Genomic DNA, 25,300 nt, shown 5'->3' with positions numbered 1-25,300 from the left:
AAACGGAAATTCAGGAAAAAACTACTTTTGCAGAAAACAGAAGTATTTGCTTTCATAAAGAAAAATGTATTTACAAGGGAAAAAAACCAGTTTCATGAATTCAACAGAAAAATTTCTCATGGAAATAATTATAATCAATAACGTATTCGAAAAAGAAATGTCTGACTTTTGAAAAGGCAGATGCAATGCATGCTTACTAAGCTTTATATAATTATTTTTCATGAGGAAATCCTTATTTTGATTTTTTAAGTCATGTTTCTTAGTTGCTGACATTTAAGTAATAAAATTATTTAAAGGCGTACTTTCTGGTAAAACGTAACTGCTGGTAAATACGGTTCCGTTGTGCAGTTTCCTGCTGACAGATGAAGCTTCCGCAAACAGAAACACAATTTTACCCAGAAGCTGGACGTCTGCTTTAACGGGCCACGACAAAATAAACACGAGGCTCACGGCTCACGGCTCACGGCCCCGTCGGGCAGGCCGCCGACTGGCCGCAGGAGGCGGCGGCAGCGGGGCACCCGGGAGTTACAGACGGACCGCAGCGGCCCCCTCTGTATCGCGGTTCACTCATCGCGGCCTCACTGTGTTGCGGGATTTTAAAAAATATTGTATTTAATGATTTATCATGGATGTTTCGCTATATCACGGGATTTTGCGGTACCGTATACGTATGTTGTTAAAGGGACGTAGGTTTAAGAGTGTAGAATATGTTTAAGAACATAAGCAGTGTTTATACAAGTGTGGAAAAGGTTAGTAAGGGAGTGGGAAAGGTTAATAAGGACTGGGAATGGTTTATAAGTGTGTGGGAAGGGTTTATAAAGCCTTGAAAGATATATAAATACTAAAATAAATGTAAGGTTCCTACTTTGCGGATTTTCACCTATCGCGAGGGGGTCTAGAACGTAACACCTGTGATAATGGAGAGATCACTGTATTTCTCCAGTTCAGGCCTGCCCTCTGCTCTGAAAAATACATTAGAAGTGATACCCCTTCATTCTATAAAAACGAAAAAGCAAGTTGCCATATTTATTTTAAGCTAACTATATCACTTAGAACGCAGGTGCTCTGAGGCCAACCTCACGTGTCTAATATTTAACAGTTCACACGAAAAAGCAAAACCCGCTTCGTTTTTCTAAACTGCTCTAATCCGTATCCCATGAAACAACAGACTGAGCACAGCTCATTCCAAGCAAAGTTAAGTCTTTTAAAATACCAGGCTCTGCTGCCCCTACCGCTGAGGTGAGCTTTGATTTAGAAGCTGTGAAAACACCTGACATTATTGAAACAGCATCTTCACCAAGCTGGCCTCTTCTGAATGGGGGGCTGGGGGTGGGGGTGGGCTCTGTGTGTGTGTATATCAAGCCCTTTTAAAAGGAACATTGAGTTTGGAAATAATGTTGTCAAGGTGTGAGCACTTTACAAGTATTTTATTCACAGAAACTCAAAGGTAGTCACTGCTATTATTCCGTTTCTTTTCACACTGACAGGAAAAGCCGCCTGCCGAAGGGCCCAGTCAGCACTGGGAGTGGGGTGGGGGCAGGGGACCTGGGGGGCTGGGATTAGGACCCAGACAGGCGGCCCTGGGGTCAGCACGTGTGGGCTCACACCCCCATGTCTCACTGCTGTGACATCATTCTTAAACTCACACTAAAACCTGGTGTTCTTTCCACAACACCCACGGCCACGCCAGTCCCCTTCCACCTTGTAGTATAAGCTTAGTATTTTATGAACCTAAAGGGGGGAATTTACATTCATTCCTCTAGTAATTCATCGCTGTGGCAACGAGGCAGCGGCCCCCTTAGCTACAAGCAGAAAAGGAGTCTTCTGGAGCCAGACCACAGGGACATAAAGGCTTTTAAAAACGCATGAATGAAGACAATAAGGTCAAAAATAACTAAACGTGATAAAATCGGTGACCTGAGAAGCTCTCTGAGGCAGACAGACATCAGCACGAACTCCAGGCTAGAAGACTTTCCTCGCCATTCGTTCTCCCGAACAGTCAGTCAGAACGGGAGTTCACAACCGGGACAAAACTGAGGACAGCTTACCTGTCTTGGAAACATGTGACCCTCCTTTTGTAACGCAATTCCTTGAATGACAGGTCACCCAGGAGGCGTGCCCTGTGCCCCGCCCGCGGTGGGCCGAGTGGGTGGGACATGCTACGAATTTCTGGGCCTTGCCAGGGCCAACCGCCCGTGGCCCTCACCCAGAGGGCAGCCCTCGGGTGCAGGTTCCTGAAGGCACGGCCTGTGGCCTGTGAGAGCCAGGACAGAGCTCCGAGGAGGCTTTCGCCTGTTCTTCGTACACTAGCCATTCTCGTGTACAAAACGTAACAGTGACAGGATGTAAAGGAATAAATATGTAGAAGAAATGACAGCCTGAATGCCTAAAGGGTGCCAGAGAAGTTTCTGGACGTGTTTACTACACGATGCTGCAAAACCATCTTTAAAAAGCCACGCAAGGTTCCCAGGGGGTGTAGTGGAACTCGTACGGCTTATTCGGGAGCAGAGACGCTGCACACGCCTGCAGGCCACGCGTGGGCACGGACCGGCCCAACTGCCTTGTGATCGCACAGCACTTACATTTAAGGCGGCTTCTCCACACTTTTCAATCGCTGCAAGGCCCTGATTATGAATGTGTGTCTCCAGAAGTTTTTTCAATTCCCCTAGGCCGTCCTGGATTCGAGATACAAGATTATACATGCGACCCAAATCTGAAAGAAAGGGCACCTCCTTAATGCACTGACTTAAATCCCACGACATATGTGTTCATACTGAGAGGAACAATACCCTGAAATAACTGTGTTTTTAAACTTAATTACAATATTTTGTATTTAGCATATACATATTTAGCTAGCAGTAACAACGAAGTCATGCAAATAAAAGTTTTATTTTTCTCCTTACTGTGAGAATCCACTAACATAATAGAGAAAAAAATCTTTTTATCAGGAAACATCTTCCTCAGCACTGAGATAAAATTTATGCCTGGCACATAACAGGTGCTCACAAATTTATGTGAACAAAAAATTAAGGAGCTACAAACATCTGTCTCAACTATACAAGCAAATGGATCACAAAAGGGCCTCCAACTCCCCACTTGTCGTATGTGTGGCACAGGGTTTGTTTATAAGCGACAAGAAAGAAAAATCCGAAGTCCCTAAAATCCATCTTTGATTAAGGTCCTAATTCATCCCAGTAAAACTCAGATGGATAAGAAAAATACAAAGTAATTGCCTTTTCTTCTTGAATTTTCAAAAGAAAAAAATATATAAAGAAAATTAGGGGTGATATCTTAATGCCAAAGTTGTGGAATGAGTTACATTTCAAATTAAGTTGAAAAGACGCTCTTCCCCAAAGTCAAGCCCAAAAGTCCCTCCAGGGCTCTGCAGCCAACACACAACAAGGTGGACACCCATGAATCTTAGGAACTGCCTAACGTTCGTCCTGCTGTTAACTCGGCGCCAGGAACTTCGCCTTTGAACCACAGCCCGCAACGTGCACCTCCCGGTCTGGAGTCAGTGCGGCTCACCTTCGTTCTTGTCAGCGTCCAGCAAGTTCTGGAACTCTGTGTGGAAGATCTCCAGGTGCTTCTCGATGAGCACCTGCTCGCACTTCCGCGCCAGCTCGTCCTGGGTGCTCTCGTGAAGATAGACCTGCACCCTCCGCTGCTCCTCCAGCAGACGGGCCTCTGCCTGCAGGAGTGAACTCAAGTGAGGGGACTGCACTCACTTTAGAACTGTTATGTGAAAAATGGCAAATTAAACTCACAAACCTGCTCTAATAAAATACGGTTTAAGAAAAAGGGGGAAGAGGGATTCTTTGATTTTAAGATGAATGCCAGCCATATTTAAGAGATCGCTGATGTGATCGTTTTCTCTACAATATAAGTTTCCCACAGTCTCCTCTTTAACTGACTTAGTGAGGTCACAATGATCCATTTTCTCCCTTTAGCTATGCGGCCCTTCACCTCGTAAACCTCTGGTCATCTCCTCTATGCAGAACACCAGCGACCACTACTTTTGACTGAAAGCTACTTGGAGTAGAACTATAATTCCTGAAATGACCGCATGAAAATAATTATTAGTAATTAGGCTTTTAAAAATGTTAAAGAAAAACATTATGGCCAATCTCTTGCCAATCATTAAATATGCACCTCTGAAATCTAATGGATTACTTATGCATCTCGATTTCTTAAATTTCCCTTTAAGAAGAAAAAAAAAAAAAACAGACACAATTTAACAGAGCAGCAAAATTAATAAAAGTCGTATATTTTACAATACATCACACTACAAACGTGTGGTGTGCAGTATCACTGAGCAACCACTAAATATTAAAGCAAAAAGACATTTCAGTTATAATCTGAAATTGTTCAGATGATTTGGAAAAGAGATAGAAATGATATTCTTTTTATTATAAAAATGCCAATTATCTCCAAAATGATCTTTAAAATTTGGTATAATTTTGGAGAAATCTGGAAAACCTGAACTGGAAGAATAAGCATCCAACAGCCAAGAAAAAGAACCGGCCACTGTCAAGAATTAACACCAACGGGACTACTATTTAAACTACAGAAGTTAGATCCACATACACTGTAAACAGTTACCTGGGAACAATAAAATAAACTTGAAAAATATCTGTAGTAGTTATCAAAAGGTCATTATCCTTAACATATAATGATCTCTGAAAAATCAAAAAGGATAGCCAAATAAAAACATGGAAAAGGAAAAAGAAACAATTTACAAATGAATATAAAAAATGAAGTTTCCAATAAAAGCTAATTAGTTAAATGATAGCACATTTGGTTGAAGAATCACTATTTTCCAATAAAATAAACATAAAATATGTTAATAAAACAAATCAGTACGGAAAAAAACAGGTACAAAAAACCTAGAGCATTATCACAATTTGGTTTAGTACACACACTTAGTAATAGTGCCCCCGAAGCTTATTTTACTTAATTTTCCAAAAAGTCTCTAGTCAATGTGTTTTTCTTTCTGATTACAAAGTTTTTTTTAAAAACAAGAAGAAATCTTTATGTGCTTTACTTAGAGGTCCCAAGCTAAGAATCCCCCGCTCCATTATCTAACGCTTCACTGAGCCAATAGCCCAAGAGACACAGCTGCTGAAATACAGGGCGTGCAGACCCCAAAGCGCCCCTTTTTCTGTTTTACGTGAAACCATTTCCTGGAAGAGCATAATCACCTTGGGCAGCAAAAACTCATCTCTCTTAAAAACTCAAATTCTCCCCCTGCCCAGATATGGCTGATTCCCTCTGGGGGGCCTCCAGAGGAGCAGGGCGCCAGAGGCCCCTCCTGACGCAGGGAAGGTGCTGGAACTGGAACCTGTGATTACGAAAGCCTTACAGGACAGAGGGGCCTCAGGAATCACTGATCTTATAAATCAGAATGCCGAGGTGAAATTCAAAATTTAGACTAAATGAAATTAAGTAACTAAAGATGGTCTCTATTAATTCTATTAGAATCAGTTTGCAGTAAAAACAAAAAAGTAGACAAAAAGGTAAGCAAATTAATGAAGTAAGGTATATTTTATTCTTAAAGCTTTTTAAGGAACACCAGAAGCCTAGCACAGCCACACAGCTTTCTCTGGAGCTCAGACCAGCCTCAATGCACGAGACAGTAAGACACGCTAACACACGGCGTGGCTCAGGGCAGTCAGTCACTGACGCCACCTTAGGAAGAGAAGCCAAAGATGCTCAAGCGTTTCCACTTGGAGATCCCTAACAACACAGAAAAGGGAGCAGAGACCCCCAAAGAACCTGGACACCTAGCACAAGCCGGCTACCAGAGCAGAACACGTATTTCTTGATCTCAATGTTGTTCATGAGTTTTGTATTCCAGTTCCTGATAGAACACTGTAATACAAACCTAATTTCTCCGTAAGTTACTGAAGAAAAGGTGCCCCCTTTATCCCGCGGTTCTGAACACCCTCAGACATGCTGGAGGTCCTGATCCGCGTCCAGGTGTAATGCCCTGCACATCAGGCTTGCTCTTTGCCAAATATAACATGTGTATTTAGAATAGCTTATCATTCCCACTTTACAGATGAAGGATCTGAGGAACAGAAGGTTAAGGTCAACCCCGAGTAGCTGGTGCAGTGGGGATTTAAAACTAGACTCGCAGCCGGATCTGAGACGCAAGGCTGTGTTGTAGGTCAGAGCAGAACCGTTCACACGGTTAATCCCCATTTCGTGCTCACAGATTCTGTGCGTGAGGACTTCCTGAATGTGACGGACACTGTGTTTGACAGGATCCAACCGAATCCGGACCAAACCTCTAACCTCTCTAGAGAGAACCCCCCCCCCCGCACCCCCGCAAGGAAACCAGGACGCAGGAAGCGCGCTGCTCCCAGGAAGGCAGGCCCACGCTGGCTGGACAGCGTCCAGGCGGTTATGCATCTTTGCTCTTCAAGTTGCCGCCTGATGTCACAGACAGATGGCCCTGCTCTGGAGGCTTCTGCAGCGCTGGCCTGAGAAGCTGATCTCACTGCACCAGGGAACTACTCTGCTCTGCAGGGCGGCAACTGATAGGACCGTGGGCCACGACCAAGTCCACGGGAAGGACAGGTTCGCCCTTCTGGGGGGTGCGCCTTGATACATAAAAAAAGACCTCACTTTTAAAACATACACCATTTAAAAGGACCGCAAATAGCAGAGTTTAATAAGACGCTTTTAGGAAAACTACACCGCCAACCTACAATGAAGTAACAGGCAATGCTCAGATTCAAACAGATTACGTCTCAGAAGTCTACCTGTCAGGCAGCCGCCTGACACCGAGGGAGCGGGTCGGGTGCCGGGTCAGCACACAGAAGCCAGCTTAACTATAAACATGCATGAAGAACTGTTACTATCCCAAGTACAGTGCTTTTGAAGAGTTCCATTTTTGTTAGGTTTTGAGATACCAAAAATTAGTTTATCAAGGACTTCCGGCTTCTAAGGTTCCCTTACGATCACTGTCTCCTACAGGAAGTCCGCTCAGAATGCCACAAACTAGCGGGCAGACTGGATGCATGGAGAGGGGGCTGCTGCTCTTACCGAGTGGCCTCGCTAAACTATCTATCTCAGTGCGTGGGGAAGTGACTCTGCAGTCCACGTGCTCTCCCAGGAAACGGAGCACCAGGGCAAAGCTCACACAGATGCCCCGGAAATCCTGTCCGTCTCAGCTGGGCCAAACCCCGCCTGTAAGGAAGGCGCGGTCTTGTTGGAGCGCGGCCACACCCATCTGGGCAGGGGCCGCCACACCAGGTGCAGGGCTGGCCAGCTGCATGGAGGCCACAAGCTGGGCAAAGGCTACCGCTACCATACCTACTGCCTGGTCCTTCGGAGAAAGTTTGCTGACTCCTGACCTGGGTCATTCATCAGAGCAGAAGTCTAGGACCCCTGGATCCCCAAGAGAGAGCAAAGAACAGTCACACGAGAACCTCACTGCAACCGCGTTCAGAACACAGGAGGCTCTACGACCCAGACCCATGTTCATCTCCTGCAGGGTAAGGAGGGCCTCTCCTCTAACACAGACCCAAGGCTGTGCCCCAGAGGTTTAGGGGATATTTTAGAAACACAAAAGGAAAGCCGAAAGTCTGCAGATCTGAAACTATTTGTGGTGAGACTGGCTCCCACTACATGTCAAACTACGTGCCAGGAGGACAGTGCAGACCACACAAGTCATGGCTGTTACGGTTCTATTCTCAGAACACGGAAGACTACACTGAGTTGTAATGATCAAACTAATTTATAAAAGCTCCTTGTCGCATCAGAAGCATCTGCACATGCTACAGACACCTATAATAACATTGCCCAAGAAATGACTTCTGAACAGTTTCATGTAACATACTGCATAATTCCTTTGACAGCAATAACTTTTAATTGAAGTCCACTTAGAGTACTGTATTTAAGCTTACCTTTTTCATATATTCAGTAACTGGGTTCTGCTGCAAGAATTCAGTGCTCTCTCTGGTATAAAATCTCTCTGTGTCAGCCAAAAACTGAGACTCAAAGGATTCTTTATACACTGTTAACGTGGGGCCCTTTGCAAACGCATCATCTTCATTCAGCCCCAATTCCACTAGAAAGAAATATGAACTATATTTCAATTACCCTATTTTTTGGTTACATTTTTACAGAATATACTTAGGGGTATTATCCAGTTTAAGTTGTGCTTAAAAGGCAAATGTGGTCCTAGCTGGGTAGCTCAATTGGTTAGAGCGTTATCCCGACAGGCCAAGGCTGTGGGTTCGATCCCCAGCCAGGGGACATACAACAAGCAACCAATGATGCATAAATGAGTGGAACAGCAGGTCAGTGTTTCTCTCTCTCTCAAACTAAAAAAAAAAGTGAAGGTGAAATGGCAGGACATAAAGTCTGTTATTTACCAGTATTAGAGTACAGTTTCCATAAAATAAAAAAAAAATAAAAAAAAAAAAAACCCAAGACATACAAAAGCAAATAATTCTAGCCCATGGCCAGGAATGGTTCAAAGTTATCATGAAGTTTATTTAGAAAACTTTTACACTTCCTGAAAGTGGAAAAATGAGTAATCCTAAACTTAAAAAAATACAAGGCTACCTAAGTTTTTCAAACACTGTATTATTTTATTCGTTGCTCAATCTCAACTTTTCAAGATGATACAAATTTCTACTTATAAGTCAGCTCCATTAATGACACTATCATATTATATATCCAGTAATTCAGCATGAGGCCAGAAAAGAAAATAATTCGAAGGCCTACTCCATCAAAATTTCCATAAGGTACAATACAAGGATCAAACAATTGTATGATGGGTAACAGCAAAAAGAATCACAATGACTTAAAGGGAATTGTGAGCACCCTTGTCAATGCTAACAGTATTCTTGATAATACTAAAATATTTTTAAATGACTCTGTTGGAGTATTGTTATGACCGACTTTGATATAAAAAACTCTGAATAAATTAAAGGAGAACTCCTTACCGTAAGACTGTACAACTCCACTGATCAGTCTTGTATTGATGGTTTCCCCATTTCTTTCCTTTTCAATCAGTTTTAAAACGGCATTGGTTACCTTTAGAAAGGGGACACGAGAAAAAGATATGTAGATTACAGGCTACAGTATGTACCACGTTACTGCCTTTCTCTTAAACATTTAAATCCACGAAACGATGCAAGATGAGAGGTCCCCTGGAGACGCGCCAGGGGAGAAGCAGGCTCTGCCTGGGATTTCAGGAGGACGGCTGCCCACACCCACACCACGGTACCTGTTTGTTCAAGGGCCTGAACAGACAGTCTCTCCAAGTCACCAATGCGAGCTGGGGAAAAAGAAAAAAAGTATAAAATGTCTATGCTTGTACTACGTGTTTCTGGTCCTGCAGTCAGAGGAAACAGCTAGGATCCCCGATTACACTCATCAGCATTTCTAGGTTATAACTTTGTAAAGACCGATCACCACAATGAAGAGCCGCTCTCCCAACCTGACATCCTCAACAGGCACCAAAGCACAGACGCTTATCAGCTCACATTTTAGAAGCGGCACAAAAATGTGAATTTAAGGAGAATGTGCGTATCAGCTTAAAGGGCCCCAGGGCATGCAATCTACAAAATTATTCCCTGGGCCAATTTAAATTTTGACCTGACACGTGTAATGAAGAGAATTTTTACAAGTTTTAAAAACTTACACAGAGGCTCTTTCAGAAAGTTACTATAAAAAGTCTCCCCAAAAGAGAAATGTTATAACTCACGCATGACTTTTAAAGTGTTTGCTGAGAGGTACTATTCAGTTAAAATAATATTTGAATTTGTAACAATGTAATGCTCAAATACAAACTGTTGAGAAATTCATTTAAACATAAATGTGATCAGGCTTGTTTTTCCCCAAATGCAGCTGTTGAGAAAACAGGGTTTGTGTAAGATACAGCTTTCTGAATTATATAAAAATTTAACTTACATCCTGAACTGTCACTGAGTGGTATTTCCACTCGTGCACAGAACCCTGAAAACACACCCCCTTGTGCTCCTCTGTGATGTAGGAGTGATGGGGGGGGGGGCGGGCGGGCAATGCAGTGGCTGTGACCTCAGGAAAGACACACGACACCTTTAGAAATAACTCCTTCCAAACACCGTTTTCTAAATTAGGACAGCTTTAGACAGTCCCAGCATGACTCGGGACGATCTGTCACTTTGAAGGGAGAAGCAAAGAAGAGCCAGGCAAGGGACGAAGGCAGGACCAGAGGTGACCAGAGGGGCAGAGAGGAACAGCCTCTGGGGAGAAAGCCTGCAAAACCACTCATGTATCAAACATGGAGTCAATGAACGTCTGCTGGCTGACTTGAAAGGAAACCAACAACATTTTATAATTAAAAAAGGAAAGAGAATTATCGGGAAAAAAGTAAAACTATATTTTAGAACAAAGCATTCGGATTTTCTAGAGACTCTGGAAAACACAATGAGGTTATTATGTAAGAACTGCTCACTGTGTCAGCGGATACTTGAACTCTAAATGAATTAAACAGGCTCACTGGAAGAACATGAGGTCTGTCCAGGAAAAACTCCAGCCACTGTTAATATAACAAGAACAGTTTGCACAAAGCTGATGTAACCTGGCAGCCAAGGAGAGTGGACTGGAATGCACATGTGTGAACAGTGATGACTTCACTGTAATAGTCAGTGGGGGTGGCAGTCACCGTTGGGTGAGTATGTGTACTGTGTGGCCGTCACATTCAAAAAGACTGAATAAGGCCCCTGGCTGCTGTGTCTCAGTGGATTGAGCATCGGCCTGTGAACCAAGTGTCGCTGGTTCGATTCCCAGTCAGGGCACATGACTAGGTTGCATGTCAGGTCCCCAGTTGGGGTCATGTGAGAGGCAACCACACAGTGAAGTTTCTCTCCTTCTCTTTCTCCTTTCCCCTCTCTATAAATAATAAGTAAATAAATAAAATTGTAAAAAAAATGACTGAATATAACAATGAATCTGCATCAAATTTTACATTAAGCTTGAACATTCCTCCACGGAAACTACTGGATGATTCAGAGGCTGCAGCTGTGAGCAGCTGGTGATGGGCAGCTTCATCGTGAATAGTAAGAAGTGAAATGTAAGCCTAAGCTCTTCTGGTCACAGTATATGGCCTTTTTTAAAAGGCAAAAGTCTCACCAAGAGCACAACAACCAACACTTTCACACAACACAAGGTGCAGGTCTTTAACACGCGCGAAGAATTCCAGGGTCCCCTTTACGAAGGGCCTTCAGGGCTGAAAAGGGCAGTGCAGGTGGAACGTGATGGCTGGTCACGTCACGAAGAAGGAACTTTCAGTAAGCAAGCGCACAAGTGTGCGGGGCTGCATTTTACCACTGATTTACTCACCCTTTTCCCTGCTTGCCACAAACGAAGGGCTATTTATGGGTAAGTTAAAACGAGGGAAACTGGCCTACTGCTACTCTGAAAACAGCCTAACAGCTGCCTGCACCCCCCCACTGAAAAGACGACGCCTCACTCGGAGAACACGCGTCTGAAAGGTGCCCTAAGAAGTCTTACGGAGTAGATCTCATATATCCCTTTCCGGCCCTCGTCGCACTCCCGGCGAACCCAGTGTCTGTTGAGGTAGGCGCAGATCCCGTTCAGCACTTTGCTGGAGAACCGGTAATCTTCCCACTGCTGCGTGTAGAACTTCAGCACACTCTCATCCATCAGGTCCTCTCCGTCCTGAAATGAGGGAACTGCAGCTTGAAAGGCAGCTCACTGGTCACACACAGAAGTTCACTACCACAGATGGCCCGCACTGAAACACTGCTGTACGGGGTTTGAGATGGGTCCTCTAAATCAGTCTACGTGCAAAACACGCTCATCAATTCAAACCCTCACAAAATTAGAGCTTGCGCGGACTGGACTAAAGAGAGAATTTAAATAATTCTTTCATCTCAAACGGGAACTTCTGTCACGGTGCTAAATATGCACATCCACTCCTAAAAAGAACCCTGAACTTCTGTAGTATCAGGGTAACTCCTTTTTGTTAATAAACAGGAATTCATCTCAAAACTCATCCTTTTGCTGTATTTTTGTTAAAAATTAACATGTCCTGTTAACAATTCAATAGGTCAATAACATTTATTTTATAAATTTACCTCCTTCCTTCATTAGATTTAAAAATAAAAATTTAGACCTTTTTGTGGTAATCTGTTACATTTTTGAAAAAAATCGCTATAATGGTAGAACAGTTCTTCTTTAATGCAACCTCATGAGGAAAATGCGCATTAATTAAAAACATTTTTACTGAGACGTCTGTAACTTAAACCACGCATTTTCATTTGAAAGAAGCGAACTTGAAATGCTTTCCTTAGATGTTAATGACGCCCACAAAGTTCAGCCTTAACAACTGAGCACGGAAGGGCCGTCACAGAGGCTGCTGCACAGGAAACACGGCGGGGGAGCCAGAGGGAGGGGCTCCGCTGTGACCCTGAACAAAGGGCCCAGCAGACGGGACGGCTCTCAGGTGCGGGGGGCCTCACGTGAAACCGCTCATAATGCGTGGTCCATACACTCCCACAGCCATGAAACCCTGATCCTGGGACACAGCCATACTTTTGTGCACTTACATTTAAATAAGGAATAAAATGCACAGGTAAACTACTCTGGGTCACAGTGGGTGACCTTTTTTAAAAGGCAAAAAGCTCACCGATAGCATGGCTATCGATACTTTTGCACCACACAACATATGGTTCATTTAATAATTGAGAATTAATTCCAGGGTTCACTACACAAAGTGTTGTCAATAAAAGTAAGGACACAGTGGCTTCAGCAAGACATCAGGCACAGGCAGGGAGCGTGGAAAGGAAACAAAGTCACAACCTGTGGTCCACCAACGGCAGTCGGTTGGAACGTTCAAAGGGTTTCAATTAGCTTGTAAACTACATTAAGAAAAACAATTCTGGAGTATGCTGAAATTTTTGCCTGTCATATGTGTAAATCAAAAACCTTTAAAAACATGTACGCAGAGTGCCGACTCCCAGGGTGGAGAGGGGAGGTGCCCTCACTCCATGCGATGTGTGCAGCACCAGATGCAGGAGCCCCCAGCCCACCCTGGGGCTGGGGGGCGGGGGGGCCATCGCACTGCTGTGGCCACAGCGCGTGGATACTGGGGGACGAAAGGGCGCAGGTGGAGGGAGAACGCCATCGCTGCGCAAGCGAGAGGCCCGGAGCAGGAGGGACCCACACTTGAAAGCAACGGGGGTTCCGGCGAAACCCATCCTAGCCCAGGGCACACGCTCATTGTTGTTCTGGGACACGCTACGCGGGTGCGTGTAAAAGGCAAGATTCACGTTGGAAAAATGTGTTTGCCGAAGGCTGGAAAACTACGATCACTTGGACGTTTTGATTTAGAACAGCACGTTGGGTTCCAAGCATAACATAGGTAATTCGCACTCATAATTACGTGCTTCAAATGAAAAGGTTCTTCAGTTTCTAACAGCCAAACGGCAGGTGGTCGGCCATGTAAGGAAAGCGCACCACTGCAGTATAAGGGGTCAGACGCTTTGGAGTGCCCTCGTGCAGACGTCAGCGACAGAAGCCATGAACAAGTGACAGAGGTTTAGCACTGATGTTACACTTATTATTTCCCAACCCTCTTTTTTCACGTTATTAGACATGTTCAGCGTATATGTAAAACGTCTTACCTTAAGAAGATTTGTCAAGTAATTCTTCAAAAATTCTTTAAGTCGTTTGTATAATTCCAAGCCAACGAACTGAGCTCCTCCCGGCGTCTGCCCCTTTTTCGATTTGGAAGGAGGGACGCCTGCTCCCCGTGCTTGGTTTGACTGGTGAACACTTGTGCAGTAGTTATAAACGTGGCTTGGAGGGAAGTTAAGGAAATCAGCGTGCGCCGTGGATGTGAACACTTATCAACGGGGAAGCATTTTCTTATACGATATTTCAATAGCGATACCTTCCCAATGTAGGAACAAGAGCCTGCTGAACACCAGAGTGGAGAGGAGATCCCATTATTCACACCCCAGGAAAGCCACCAGCGAACCAGCCCATTCACAAGCGGGTCCGCAGGCCCTGGGAGCAGCCAGCCCGGGGGAGGAGGGCAGGCGCAGGAGGAAGGCGGTCAAGGAAACCTGGCCCCCCTGGATCACCCCCTGCGGCTTTGAGGAAATGGCCCCAAGGGCAAGAGAAGGCAACAGGCACAGAGGAAAGGTCACAGTGATCTACCTCGGTCAAGACGGACGCTCACCGCCACAGTCTGTCACGGTGTTTAGCTGTGCTTCCTGAAGCGTGTAAGTATCGAAACAACCAGAAGTTTATTTTACAATTACGTGTAAGTGAATTTAACCAGAGCTGCACTGTGAGGATGCTGGACAAAGAGCAGAAAAAACAGCCGACAACAGACCATGTCCCCTCCTTCCAACAGCAGAGTCGGGTGCCTAACACGGTGAACGGCGAGGGCAGGACACTCACACCGCTGAGGATGGCAGGACGTGAAAAAACCAGAGGGGACAGCTGGTCTGACCAGCAGTGAAGAGGGCAGGGACACGGGGACGGATGAGGCAGAGAACCATTCTTCTGTCACAGCCTTTAGACCTGGTTTAGTGCATTGGCATGAGCTTTACTTGCTGATATTGATACTCTGATTCAGACAGGAAAAAATATCAATAAAACAGAATATTCTGGTACATTTTAAGAACTTACTATATAAAGATATTTCATGCCAGTGGATAAAGACAGATTATTCAATAAATGGCATTATGGCAGGAGACGATTTCAAAAAATAATCCATATTCCAAAATATATTACAAATAGATTAAGAAAATATACAAACTGAAACCACACACAAAAAAGAAAACAGACAAGAATATTTTCCAGATCTCAGTTTGGAAATTCTGAAAATATTTTAGTAAAAAATATCTTAACTGTTACTATCTTTAATAAATTAAGGCAATTTAAAACAATATGAAAAGATTAATCTCTACAGAAACACGGGCACAGTAGTCCAACAGAAAACCCAAAAGCTAAAAGAAGTATGTATTAGTGGCTACCCCCTCCCCAAACTCCTCAACCTTAGTTGTAATCAGAGAACTAGGCCTTAAAGCAGAGTTCAAATGCATATGCATTTATGTAAATGCATAAAGCATATGATTCAAATGCAGAGAGGAGCAGAGATCAGAATACACAATGAACTCCTATTAGCGCATGACCCAATCTGGAAAAATCTTATTTCCTGGCCTTGTCTCATTTCATCCAACCCCCCGAACATTTTAGGAAATGAAGGAGTACAGATTACAACTGAGAAAACCTGAAATTACCACATGTTCCTCCCTGATCCGCTCCTCCCCACTGAACCTCGGGGCCACGATCCCCATGACTTCATAGCTATCATTCCTATGGCTCTTCTTCTGTCTTATGATTTTACGTGTTTTCAAACGTGACCCAAGTTGTAACACGTACGTTTGCTCATGCCATTTGTCTTGGTTAAGATCTGTGACAGCTACAGCAGGAGGCGGTGTACTAACTACGCAGTCCAGATTTACAACGCTTCATCCACTCTTGCTGACAGACCTTGCTAATAATCCTTGGTGGGCTCCAATTTTGGGCACGAGTCTACTTTCCTTTAAATCTAGTTTGCACACTGAGGTTTCTAATCCGCCCTGAGTCCAACTGAACACGAGGGTGAGCAGCGGGCCCCACACCGCATGTCACGTGGTCGATCCTTCCCCACGACATGTATTGCTACTTCCAGAAAACTGTCCATTTTGTTCAAGTTTTCAAGTATACTACTGTCCAACTGTTCAGTCTTAAAAAAGAAAAAATGGTCTTATTTAAAATATTTTTTGATTAATTTTGCCAGAGGCTTGTCTATTGTCTTTTTAAAGAACTGGTTTGGGATTTATTTTCAAAAGTGTATCTTTTATTTCATGTCTGTTCTTTTTAATTTACTTCTTTCTTTACGGTTGCTTTCTTTCTAGAAATCCTTGTTTTGCTTAGCTCTGTAATTTCCCTGTTTCTTTGCTTTTTAATATAAACTTGAAAACTGTAAGTGTTCTGCTCCATACGACTTTCGCTGCACCACGGGGGTCTGACAGGTATTTTCCTTATTTAGTTACATTTTCTTTTTTCCACTATTAGTTCTCTTAATTCAGTCAGAATTTTTTATATTTCCAAAGGATATTCTTTTTACCTTAAAAAACCATTAATTTCATTTTAAAATTAATCAAAATGTTATCTTTTTGGTAGTTTAAAATGTGACGAGACTTAAGAGTTGAATGTGCGGTGTCCTCTGCATGTACTTGAAAGGAATGTCCATTTTCTGATCATCTGGACCCATGAGAGCAAGCTGGTCAGTTCTTTTTCAAATCTTATATTGATAGTGATTTGTCTGTTTATTAATTACTGAACACTTTCCACTGAAATCTCCCGAACTATGGACTTGTCAACTTCTCTTATAATGCTCTATAGTATCTGTCAAATATTTTGAGGCCCTATTAACAAATATACAAATTTGAAATTATGTTTTTGGTGAATGTGAGTTGAAATGATATTCCTTTGTCCGAAGGAAGTAACAGTGTTTACAGCCCTACCTCACAACATACGTGAAATTAATGCAAGACGGATCAGAGACCCAAAGGTAAAAGTCCAAAGCATAAAGCTTTAGGAAGGAAATACAATATCTTTGTGATCTAAACAAAAGATTTTTTTATGGGCCACATAACTATAGGAGAAAATAAAACAAAGCAGGTTTTCTCAAAATAAAGAATATTTGCTCACTCAAAGACATCTGTAGGAAAAAGAACAGCAGGCCTTGGACTGGGAGGAAAGATTACTTAGCCAGACACATCTGACAAAACACCAGCACCCTAAACAAACTCCTACCACTCAATAATGGAAAGCATACTAATCTAAAAAAAGGGAAGAAAATGGCAAGACCAGAAAACTTCATAAAGAGAAGGCTTACAAATAACTACCTAGCACGGGAAAGGGGACCCAGTGTCATCAATCGTGACGGTAACGCAGGTTAAAGCCGTGAGAGGCCACCACGTGCACACGCGCACGGCTAAAACCACAGGGACGGACACACCACATGCTGGCGAAGCCGTCACACAGCCCAGACTTCCTCCAACACTGCATGTGTCCCCGCCAGGGGGTACAGCCACTTTGAAAGTCTGTCCCTTTTCTTATAAACCATTGGGTTGGCCAAGACATTCGTTTGTTTCTTTCCTTACGATGGCTCTAGCAGCGCTTAGTTGTCTTTAACTTCATTCAAGACAATCTTGTTAGACTGTATTGTGACAGCCGTCCTATCAGCGGGCATTAACAAAAATGTTCTCAAAACTGGCGAATTTTTGTGCAGCCACTTTAACACTGAAGATGGAAGAAAATACGCACCATTTTCAGCACATGATGCTTTATTATTTCAAGAAAGGTAAAAATGCAACTGAAATGCAAAAATAAAAGGGGGCGGTTGTGCAGCATGCAGAGAAGGTGCTATGATTGACTGACTGAGTCAGAAGTGGTTTGTGAATTCCGTGCTGGAGACATCTCGGTGGACGATGCTCCATGGCCGGGTAGACCACTTGAAGTTGACAGCGATCAAATTGAGACATTAATTGAGAACAATCAATGTTACACGTGGGAGACAGCCGACATACTCAAAATATCCAAATCAATAAAGTTAGTGGTGAAAATGAAAAATGTGTCTTTCACGGAAAAAACTAAACAGACTTTTATGCCCAATCCAATATTACTACACTACAAGCCAGCAATTCTCCGTCCATTTACCCAAGAGATACGAAAGCTTTATCCCCATGAAGAGAAGTGCACGTGATGTTCACAGCAGCTTTCTTCAGTGTGCCCTCAACTGGAATAAAAATATCGCTGCATTCATTCAACAGAATATAACTCAGTAATGAAAACAGAAGACCTAGCGATCCTTGCTGTAATATGGGCGAATCTCCCAAGCACCCTGACTTGAAGCAGCCTTACAGGAAGGGGTACATACGCTATTCTTTCCTCTCCGTGAAGCTGCCGTGGGGAAGGCAGACTGACTGGGAAGCAGAGGGGGAACCTCCTGTGGTGAGGACCATGCTCTCTATGGTGATACGGCTTTAGATTAATTCCACAGGCAAAAGTGCCAGTCAAAACGCAGCGAATGGAAACTGTAAGTGAATATAAAACTCTAATGATGTACATGCCGAATTATTTAGGGAGAAGAACATAAATGTCTACCACTTACTCTGAACTGCAGCAAACAACGTGGATGGACCCACAGAGGGAATCAGGACAGCTATGTCATTAAGCAAGTACAATAAATGTTAATTGTCTTCACTATAAAATTCTTTTAATTTTTCTGTATGTTTGAAATTTTTTGTAATGAAAGGTAAAAAACCCTAAGACAAAATGAAATATAACCTTCAAGCCCTGGCCGGTGTGGCTCAGTTGGGTGGAGCATTGCCCAATAACCCAAAAGGCCGTGGGTTCAAATCTGCAGATTTAGTATCTGCGGCTATCGGAAATTATTTTTATAGTCTTTATAATATTTTAAATTTTATGAATCTTCTCTCATTTTTCTCCAGAATTATTACCTAACAGTCAGATACTGGGCCTCTGGGTTACTTCTCAAATCTCCACAGCTTCTTGCCTTTTTATTTTACCTTCAAGTCTTCTTCTTGCTCTTCTACTACTTTTCTTTTCAGAGTGAGGATGAGCATTTCAGCCGTGCGTCTTCTTATCGTTCTGTCCCTAACCGATGGCTGTGTAAGAAGCTTCTCTCGTCTGACAACGGTAACCTTGACAACATCTCCTTCGGTTCCCTGAATTATCAGTGTCTTCCTTTCCCCTTTCATTCTATGTCTGTTTATTCTGTCCTTTCATACAGTTACTGCCCCTTAGTGACAAGGTGCTAGAAGACCCACTGGCAAGGCCGTTGGCCCCAGTGGGGTGGCGGCCACAGTCCGGGGTGACTCACGCATCCCAGAGCTGGCCACGCACTGCCGCATCCTCCCGCGACAATAATGGCTTTACTGCCCAGGGCCTCCCCTCTCCCCAGCACTGTTCCGTCCCCAGCATCACCGCCAGCACCTCGCTATGGAACCGGGGCCCCATCACCCTAACTGCTCACTCTCTGCCATGAGCTCGGCTGAGAGCTCCTGCTCATGCTGACCTCTGCCAGGCCTTCTGCCCCTGAATTTCTAAGATGGCCCCATTCGGTGTGTCCTCAATACCAGCAGCAATTCTGCCTGGGACCAATTCTTGGCTGCCACGTGTTCTGTACTTGGGGGCGGAAGACGGCTACCCCCCGCCCCCCCGCCCAGGCGCGGCCCAAGCTGCGGGCCCAGCGGCTGTCCTGCCCGCACCGGCTTCTCACCTTCCAGAAACAGTCGCTGCGTTCTCATCTGTGACGTGCGCTCTCCCTCTCTCCCTCTTCGTGCACTTACACGTTGCTCTCATTAGTGACGTCACAAACGGGAAAGTCAGGGCAGATCACAGCAGAAGCCCAGCACGTCGCTCCTCCTGCGCCCCGTTTCCCCGCCCCCAGCCTCGCTCACCTCACACGTCCACCTGAATCGTTCTCTCCCTGCCTCTGACCTCTTTCCGGGTGTAATCCCACCTGGCTTCCAGGTGAACCCTCCTAACATCTGTTTCCATCAAGTCATTAATTTTCAAGTCACAGCTCCATCCCAACGGACCGACGACTAAAAACAAAGAGACAAAAACGTGCACGTGATTTCCGAGGCTCACCAGCACACGGCACCCCCCGTTGGGCTGCCCAGGCCGCCTAGGTACCCTCGCCGAGCCCTTCGGGCCGCCACAGCACGTCCTCGGCGGGCGCTGCTTCCCACTGTGGGTCACCTTCTGCCCCTGCAGCTCTCCTCCTTCCCTCCGCATCTACACAGTCACCCTCTGAGCCCGCACACCCCCCGCCAGCTCATGGGACTTCCCAGCCTCGGCAGCACCAAGACTGTCCCCCTCTCAGCAGGGCCGGCTGTCACACTGACCCCCACTCTGTGAGGAAGGGAGCCCCCATCACAGGCCCCCCACGGCACACGCGCACCCCCCCCACCTCACTGGGGAGGCGTGCGATAGCTTATAAGAATGCCTGAAACATAATAGAAAAATAAAAAATACAAGCCAAAACAAATATCTACAGAACAAGGAAGTAAAACAGGATATAAAATTTCAATATCCAAGTCAGAATCCTACAATTTACTGGAAAAAATCCCAAAAACCAAAAACCGGCTCAAATATGAAATATCAGAAATAAACGTATCATGCATTTGGAGCGCTACCTGCCAGAAGTAGTTCTGGTTTCGGCCTTTCTAACAGCACGTGGGTGACAACCAGCTGTTAAGGCCACTCCTGCTTCTGGCTAAAGTACAAATACCACGCGATCAAGGAAAAATGAACTTTTCCGCGGTCTCTAGCAAAGATGCCCGTTTCTGGAGAAAGTGACATGATGTCAGGAGACTGTTTCTGTTCACTCGCAGGGACAAGTTCTCTTTCAGGATCAATGACCAGGGAACCAGTTGTATAAAAAAAACCCTACAGTTTAATTTCAACTGGGAAACTGTGTTAAAGATTATTCTAAATTACACACAAGCACCCATTTTCTGCATGCGAGTGTAGACACGTCCATGGGCGGGTGAACCCAAGTGGGCAGCGGTGGGACTGCCTGGGTGGCTGAGGCATGCGTGGCTGGATGGGAAGGGCATGCACCTTCCACTGGGTGCCCTTCTGTACTTCTAATATTTTACAACAGGATTACTTACTTGAAAAACAAAAATTACATGTTAAAAAGCCCCCAAATGAATCTACCCTTGAATTCATGCCGTTTTTCCAGAAAATAGTTTTAATCTACAGAATGGGTAGCTATCCCTGGCAGGTGTGGCTCAGTGGACTGAGTGCCGGCCCGCGAACTTAAAGGTCGCGAGTTCGATCCCCAGTCAGGGCACGTGCCTGGGTTGTGGGCTGGGTCCCCGGCTGGGGGTGCGAGAGGCAGCCAATTTATGTATCTCTCGCACGTCAATGTTTTCTCTCCCTCTTTCCCTCTCCCTTCCCCTCTAAAAAATAAATAAAGTCTTTTAAAAAAATTAAAAGAGGAAAAGTTAAATATAGAGGTTAAGAGGAAATAAGGAAACGAAAAACCACCAAGCAGTAAAAATAAACTAAAAATCTAAAAGGCAATAAAGGACCTTCATTCAGCAGACAAAGGGTTAGTTGTTTTATACTAAGGCAGCCAGAACCTGGCAAACCCACATATTTGACTTTTAAAACTTGAGGTTCTTTTCAGAAGCTGTCTCTGTAAGCAGACACTGGGGCCTCTCGAGGGTCTGCCCAGGGGCCCCTGCAGGCAGGGGGGGACGGCGTGGTGCTGGGTGGTGGTCTATGGTGAAGGGCCAGGTCTGCTTCTGCCTCGTCACCCTGGAACTGTTCAATCACTTGCCAAGGCACCCTTCTTGCATGGCTAGTAGGGACAAGTCACAGTGGAAAGGGTCACATCAGATGCAAAGAAGCCTTAGGCAAAGCCACACCCGCTCCTCTTTCCGCACACATTTCCTGAACGCGTCCCCTCCCTCGGGTGCTGGGGTCAGACAGGCCTTCCTGCTGGGGGAGCGGTCACACACCTCACTCTGGGGGACACACAGTGGCTCTGCCGGGGTCTGCACGTCTCTGTGACCCACCGCACTGGAGCCTCATCTGAAGGGGAGAGGGGAACCGACTGGAGACTGTTACTACCGAACTTCAACGATGTTCACTTTCTAAAAGTCAGTTCAACTACAAAAGCAAAACTAAACAGAACAGAACCAATTTCTGCTGCTACTTCTTACCCAGCTGGAACGTAAGGGTGGAAAGTCCAACAACGAACTTGTATTAAGATCATCTGCAAAGATCTGCACTAAAAGTAAAACTAAAAATACTTCACCCTCGCATGTCGCCGTACGACGGCCCGTACGAACCAGCCAGAGCGGCCGGCCCCCCGCCACCTGCTACAGTCCGTCTGCAAAGTTACGGGAGAACCAGGCTGTGGTCAGACAGTGTTCTGCACAGGAATGCCTGCCGTGGACCAAGCAAATCCGCTCCTACCTAACAGCAGATTCCAAAAGCGAGGACTGCTGCTAACTGCTTGTAGCTGACAGCAGGATTTGTTTACAAATACTCAAAGTGTTCTGAGTACATACACCATGAATCAAAAAAACAAAAACAAAGATGAACGAACTATATTCATACTAATAAAAAACAAAAACTCAATTCTAGAGGCAACTATGTAATATAATTATAAATTCTGTGGGTTTTCTTAAGGATAGATACAATTTCTCAATCCTAAAAGCTCCTTTAATAAAAGGACCAGCTCAGTAGTGAAAGGTGCAGACAAACTAAGACACTGCATTTTGAAATGCATGCTATATACTGAAACTCTAGAAAGCAGAGGTCATTAAAAAAAACCCATCCGTAAGCTCAATACCTACAAATCACTACTTCCAATCTTGTGCTAGATAAACTTTTTTTTTTCAAAAGCTGGGGTTTCACACTGCAATACCACTTCATATCCTGTTTTTTCTCTTACTGCAGACATTATTATATGTCAGAAAATATTCAATACATTTTTAATGGCTATTTGTGGCCCTTAAGTACCAAATCCTTCTGTTAAAGACTGAGCTGGCTTTCCACCGTTTCCTATTACTAAAGTATCCTGAATAGCCTTGCACATACAATTTGAAAGAACTATTTTCCTTAGGACAGAGTTAAAAGTAAAAAAAAAAAAAAAAACAAACCATAAAAACATCCACTGGACCAGCGCACGTTTTTATGTTTCTAAATTTCTTTCCAAAAAGATGGGAGCAAGTTAACGTTCCCGCCGGCTCCCTCAGCTCTTGCCAGCACTATCATCCTGTCTTTAAAACTCTTCAACCTGATAGGTTAAAATGCTTTTAAATTCTTCATTTCCCTGTATGCCTACTGACAAGTTACATCTCTTCTTTCTGTGACCCAGTTAAGACCCTTCAGGCCTTTTTCTGAGGGTGTCAATTCACGAGAATGGCGTCTTAACCTGGACGAAATAGGAACTGCGTCTGTATGCTCAGGTTTAGTTGATGTAGCTGTGCTCCTTAGGTGAGCAAAAAAATAAGACTCATGGAAGACCCCTGAATGAAAAGCACAAGATAAATCAATACCCAAATACATTCACCGGGCTAGATGGCTCTTGCCAAACGGACGTGACTCACCTGTACCCTACTGTGAGAACAAGATTTTATTCTTTCTGTTTGATCTGCTTTTCTGAGATTCTGAGTGTCTATAAAGGGAAGAGAATTCTGTAGCTGGAATCGTTCCCTGGGACTCCCAGCTCCTTGGAAGAGCCGGCAAGAGCAAACTCCGCCGACCTGCGAGAGGGATGGCTGCAGCCGCGACAAGAGCGGACCGCACGGTGTGGAGCTGCAGCGGGCCTGGCAGGTCCTGCACGGCGCCCCTGCGGAGCGTCCAGGCTGCCGCCAGGGCTCGGCGGGGCTGCCCTGGGTGAACAGAGCCCTGCCCGGGGACCGCGACCTGTGCCCCAGAACGCCAGGACACTGGGTAAGCGTGAATTCCGAAGATGCTGATGGGATCACTTGCTAGGAGAGGCCAATGTGGTCCTTACTGTTCTGGTTGGGGAAAAAGATTTTGAAAAAACAGGCTAGGAAAACAGAATAAACTAATTCAGCCCAAAGCACTACAAGGAGAAAAAGAGCAACTCCAAAGCTGATGGGAACGTACGCAGATGGATAGAAGAAGGAAAGGCAGCAACATGAAGTTTAAACTGACTCCAAGGGAAGCTAAAATTATGATCTGAGGTGTGTAATGATGGCAGGAGAAAGAAGAGAATGATTTTGGCCTGGAAATGAGTGCAGGCAGACCTGGGGCCTTGCAAAGGGAACCTTCCAGCAGACGGCCTGGGGTCTGGGCTGGGTGAGACTGGGTGCTGTTGGCGAGGCCATAGGGACCCCGCCTTGCGCTGCATCCCCATCCTAAGTGTCTGCTCCACGGGCAGGACCTGGGTCTGTCCTCTGAGCCAGGCATGACACCGGAAATAGAACAGAGCCCAAAAATCGTAAGAAATTTCATTTCCTATTTCAAGTTCAAAAGAAAGGGAAGCAGTCCCACTCCTACCTATGTACCCAAGAGCACTGAAAACACAGGCGCACACGGATGCTCACACACAGGACTCACACCAGCCGCGCTGTTCCCAGCAGCCTCCCCGGACACCCAGCCCCCACAGCGGGGAACAGACCAACGTGCAGCACATCCATTCCATCAGCCCCGAGGACGCAAGCGCATCAACACCGGCTGCCAAAGGGACGCGCCTGGGAACGCTGCATCCTAAGTGAAAGAGGCCAGTCCCGCAAGGCCACATACTGCGATTCCAGTTACATAAAATGTCCAGGACAGGCACATTCTGAGGGGCAGAAAGGAGGTCGGGGCTGCCAGAGGCTGGGGGAGGACAGAACAGAGAGGGACTGCTAAGAGGGACGACAGAACCGTTCTAAAATTAGGTAGGGGCTATGGCTGCACAACGGAATATACTAGAAACGACTGCATCGTACACTTTAAAAGGGTGAATTTTATGATATGTAAATGATGTTCAATAAAGCTGTTACTTTTCTAAAAAGTATTCTACAGTGTTAGTGCACATGCAAATTATGAGTATGTATACACACCCACAAAAGTTTTTAAATTTAGAGAACATATAGTTTTGTATCTAAAATAATATTAATTTTTTTAAGATTCTAAAATATTATCATAGTTGAGGGCATACTGATGTATCGCATAACCAAGACTGATGATCGCTGATACTTATTAATGATTCTAACTTAAATATTCATCGAACTAGGACTTTAAACTCCTAGAACCAGCCAATCAGCAGCAATCTGCTCTCTAGTAAGTGAGCTTAAACCTCAATTTCTTACGCCCCCAAAAGCGCTGTGGCACACAGCAGTGCCACGCACACACCACGGCTGCAAAACGACCGAGCGGAATACTTCCGTGATAGCCACATTCGTAAACAAGGCACGGAGCACACCTTCCGCTCCGCGTGGTAGCCCCTCAGCTGGGGGCGGGGAGCAAGCGTTCTCGGCTCCGGGCCCCAGACCGCTTCTGCCGCAACGACTGCGCTCTGGCCGGCAGCGGCGGCGGCCGCGGCCCCCTGAACCCCGCGTCTCCCGCCCCGGCCAGCGTGCCCACAGTGCGCTCTGCAGGAGAGGAGCAGTCTGGGACCTGCGGAGCATCCGAAACAAGGCTTCGGCGACACAGGAGCTAATTCTGACGTAACTACTTCATCTCGATGACGTCAAACGCAGGCAGC

At 45.1% G+C, this 25,300-nt stretch overlaps 1 protein-coding gene across 3 annotated transcripts in view; it reads right to left on the bottom strand.

Annotated features, from left to right (window-relative positions):
• Positions 1-25,300, bottom strand: part of CUL1 (cullin 1) — a 72,860-nt gene that overhangs the window by 20,779 nt on the left and 26,781 nt on the right. For all 3 annotated transcript variants that reach the window (XM_090287629.1, XM_090287627.1, XM_090287628.1), the window contains exons 3-9: positions 13,650-13,824; positions 11,515-11,682; positions 9,245-9,295; positions 8,961-9,051; positions 7,914-8,077; positions 3,529-3,691; positions 2,583-2,713 (exon numbers count right to left, since the gene is read on the bottom strand). In XM_090287629.1, the coding sequence (XP_090143755.1) occupies positions 2,583-2,713; positions 3,529-3,691; positions 7,914-8,077; positions 8,961-9,051; positions 9,245-9,295; positions 11,515-11,682; positions 13,650-13,824 (943 nt within the window). The remainder of the gene's footprint in view (positions 1-2,582; positions 2,714-3,528; positions 3,692-7,913; positions 8,078-8,960; positions 9,052-9,244; positions 9,296-11,514; positions 11,683-13,649; positions 13,825-25,300) is intronic.

Source organism: Furipterus horrens, unplaced genomic scaffold, assembly GCF_987537825.1.
Source record: "Furipterus horrens unplaced genomic scaffold, mFurHor1.1.pri manual_scaffold_9, whole genome shotgun sequence".
NCBI lineage: Eukaryota > Metazoa > Chordata > Mammalia > Chiroptera > Furipteridae > Furipterus > Furipterus horrens.
The sequence above is the reverse complement of the archived record's forward strand: the minus strand, read 5'-3'. Positions and strand labels throughout refer to the sequence as shown.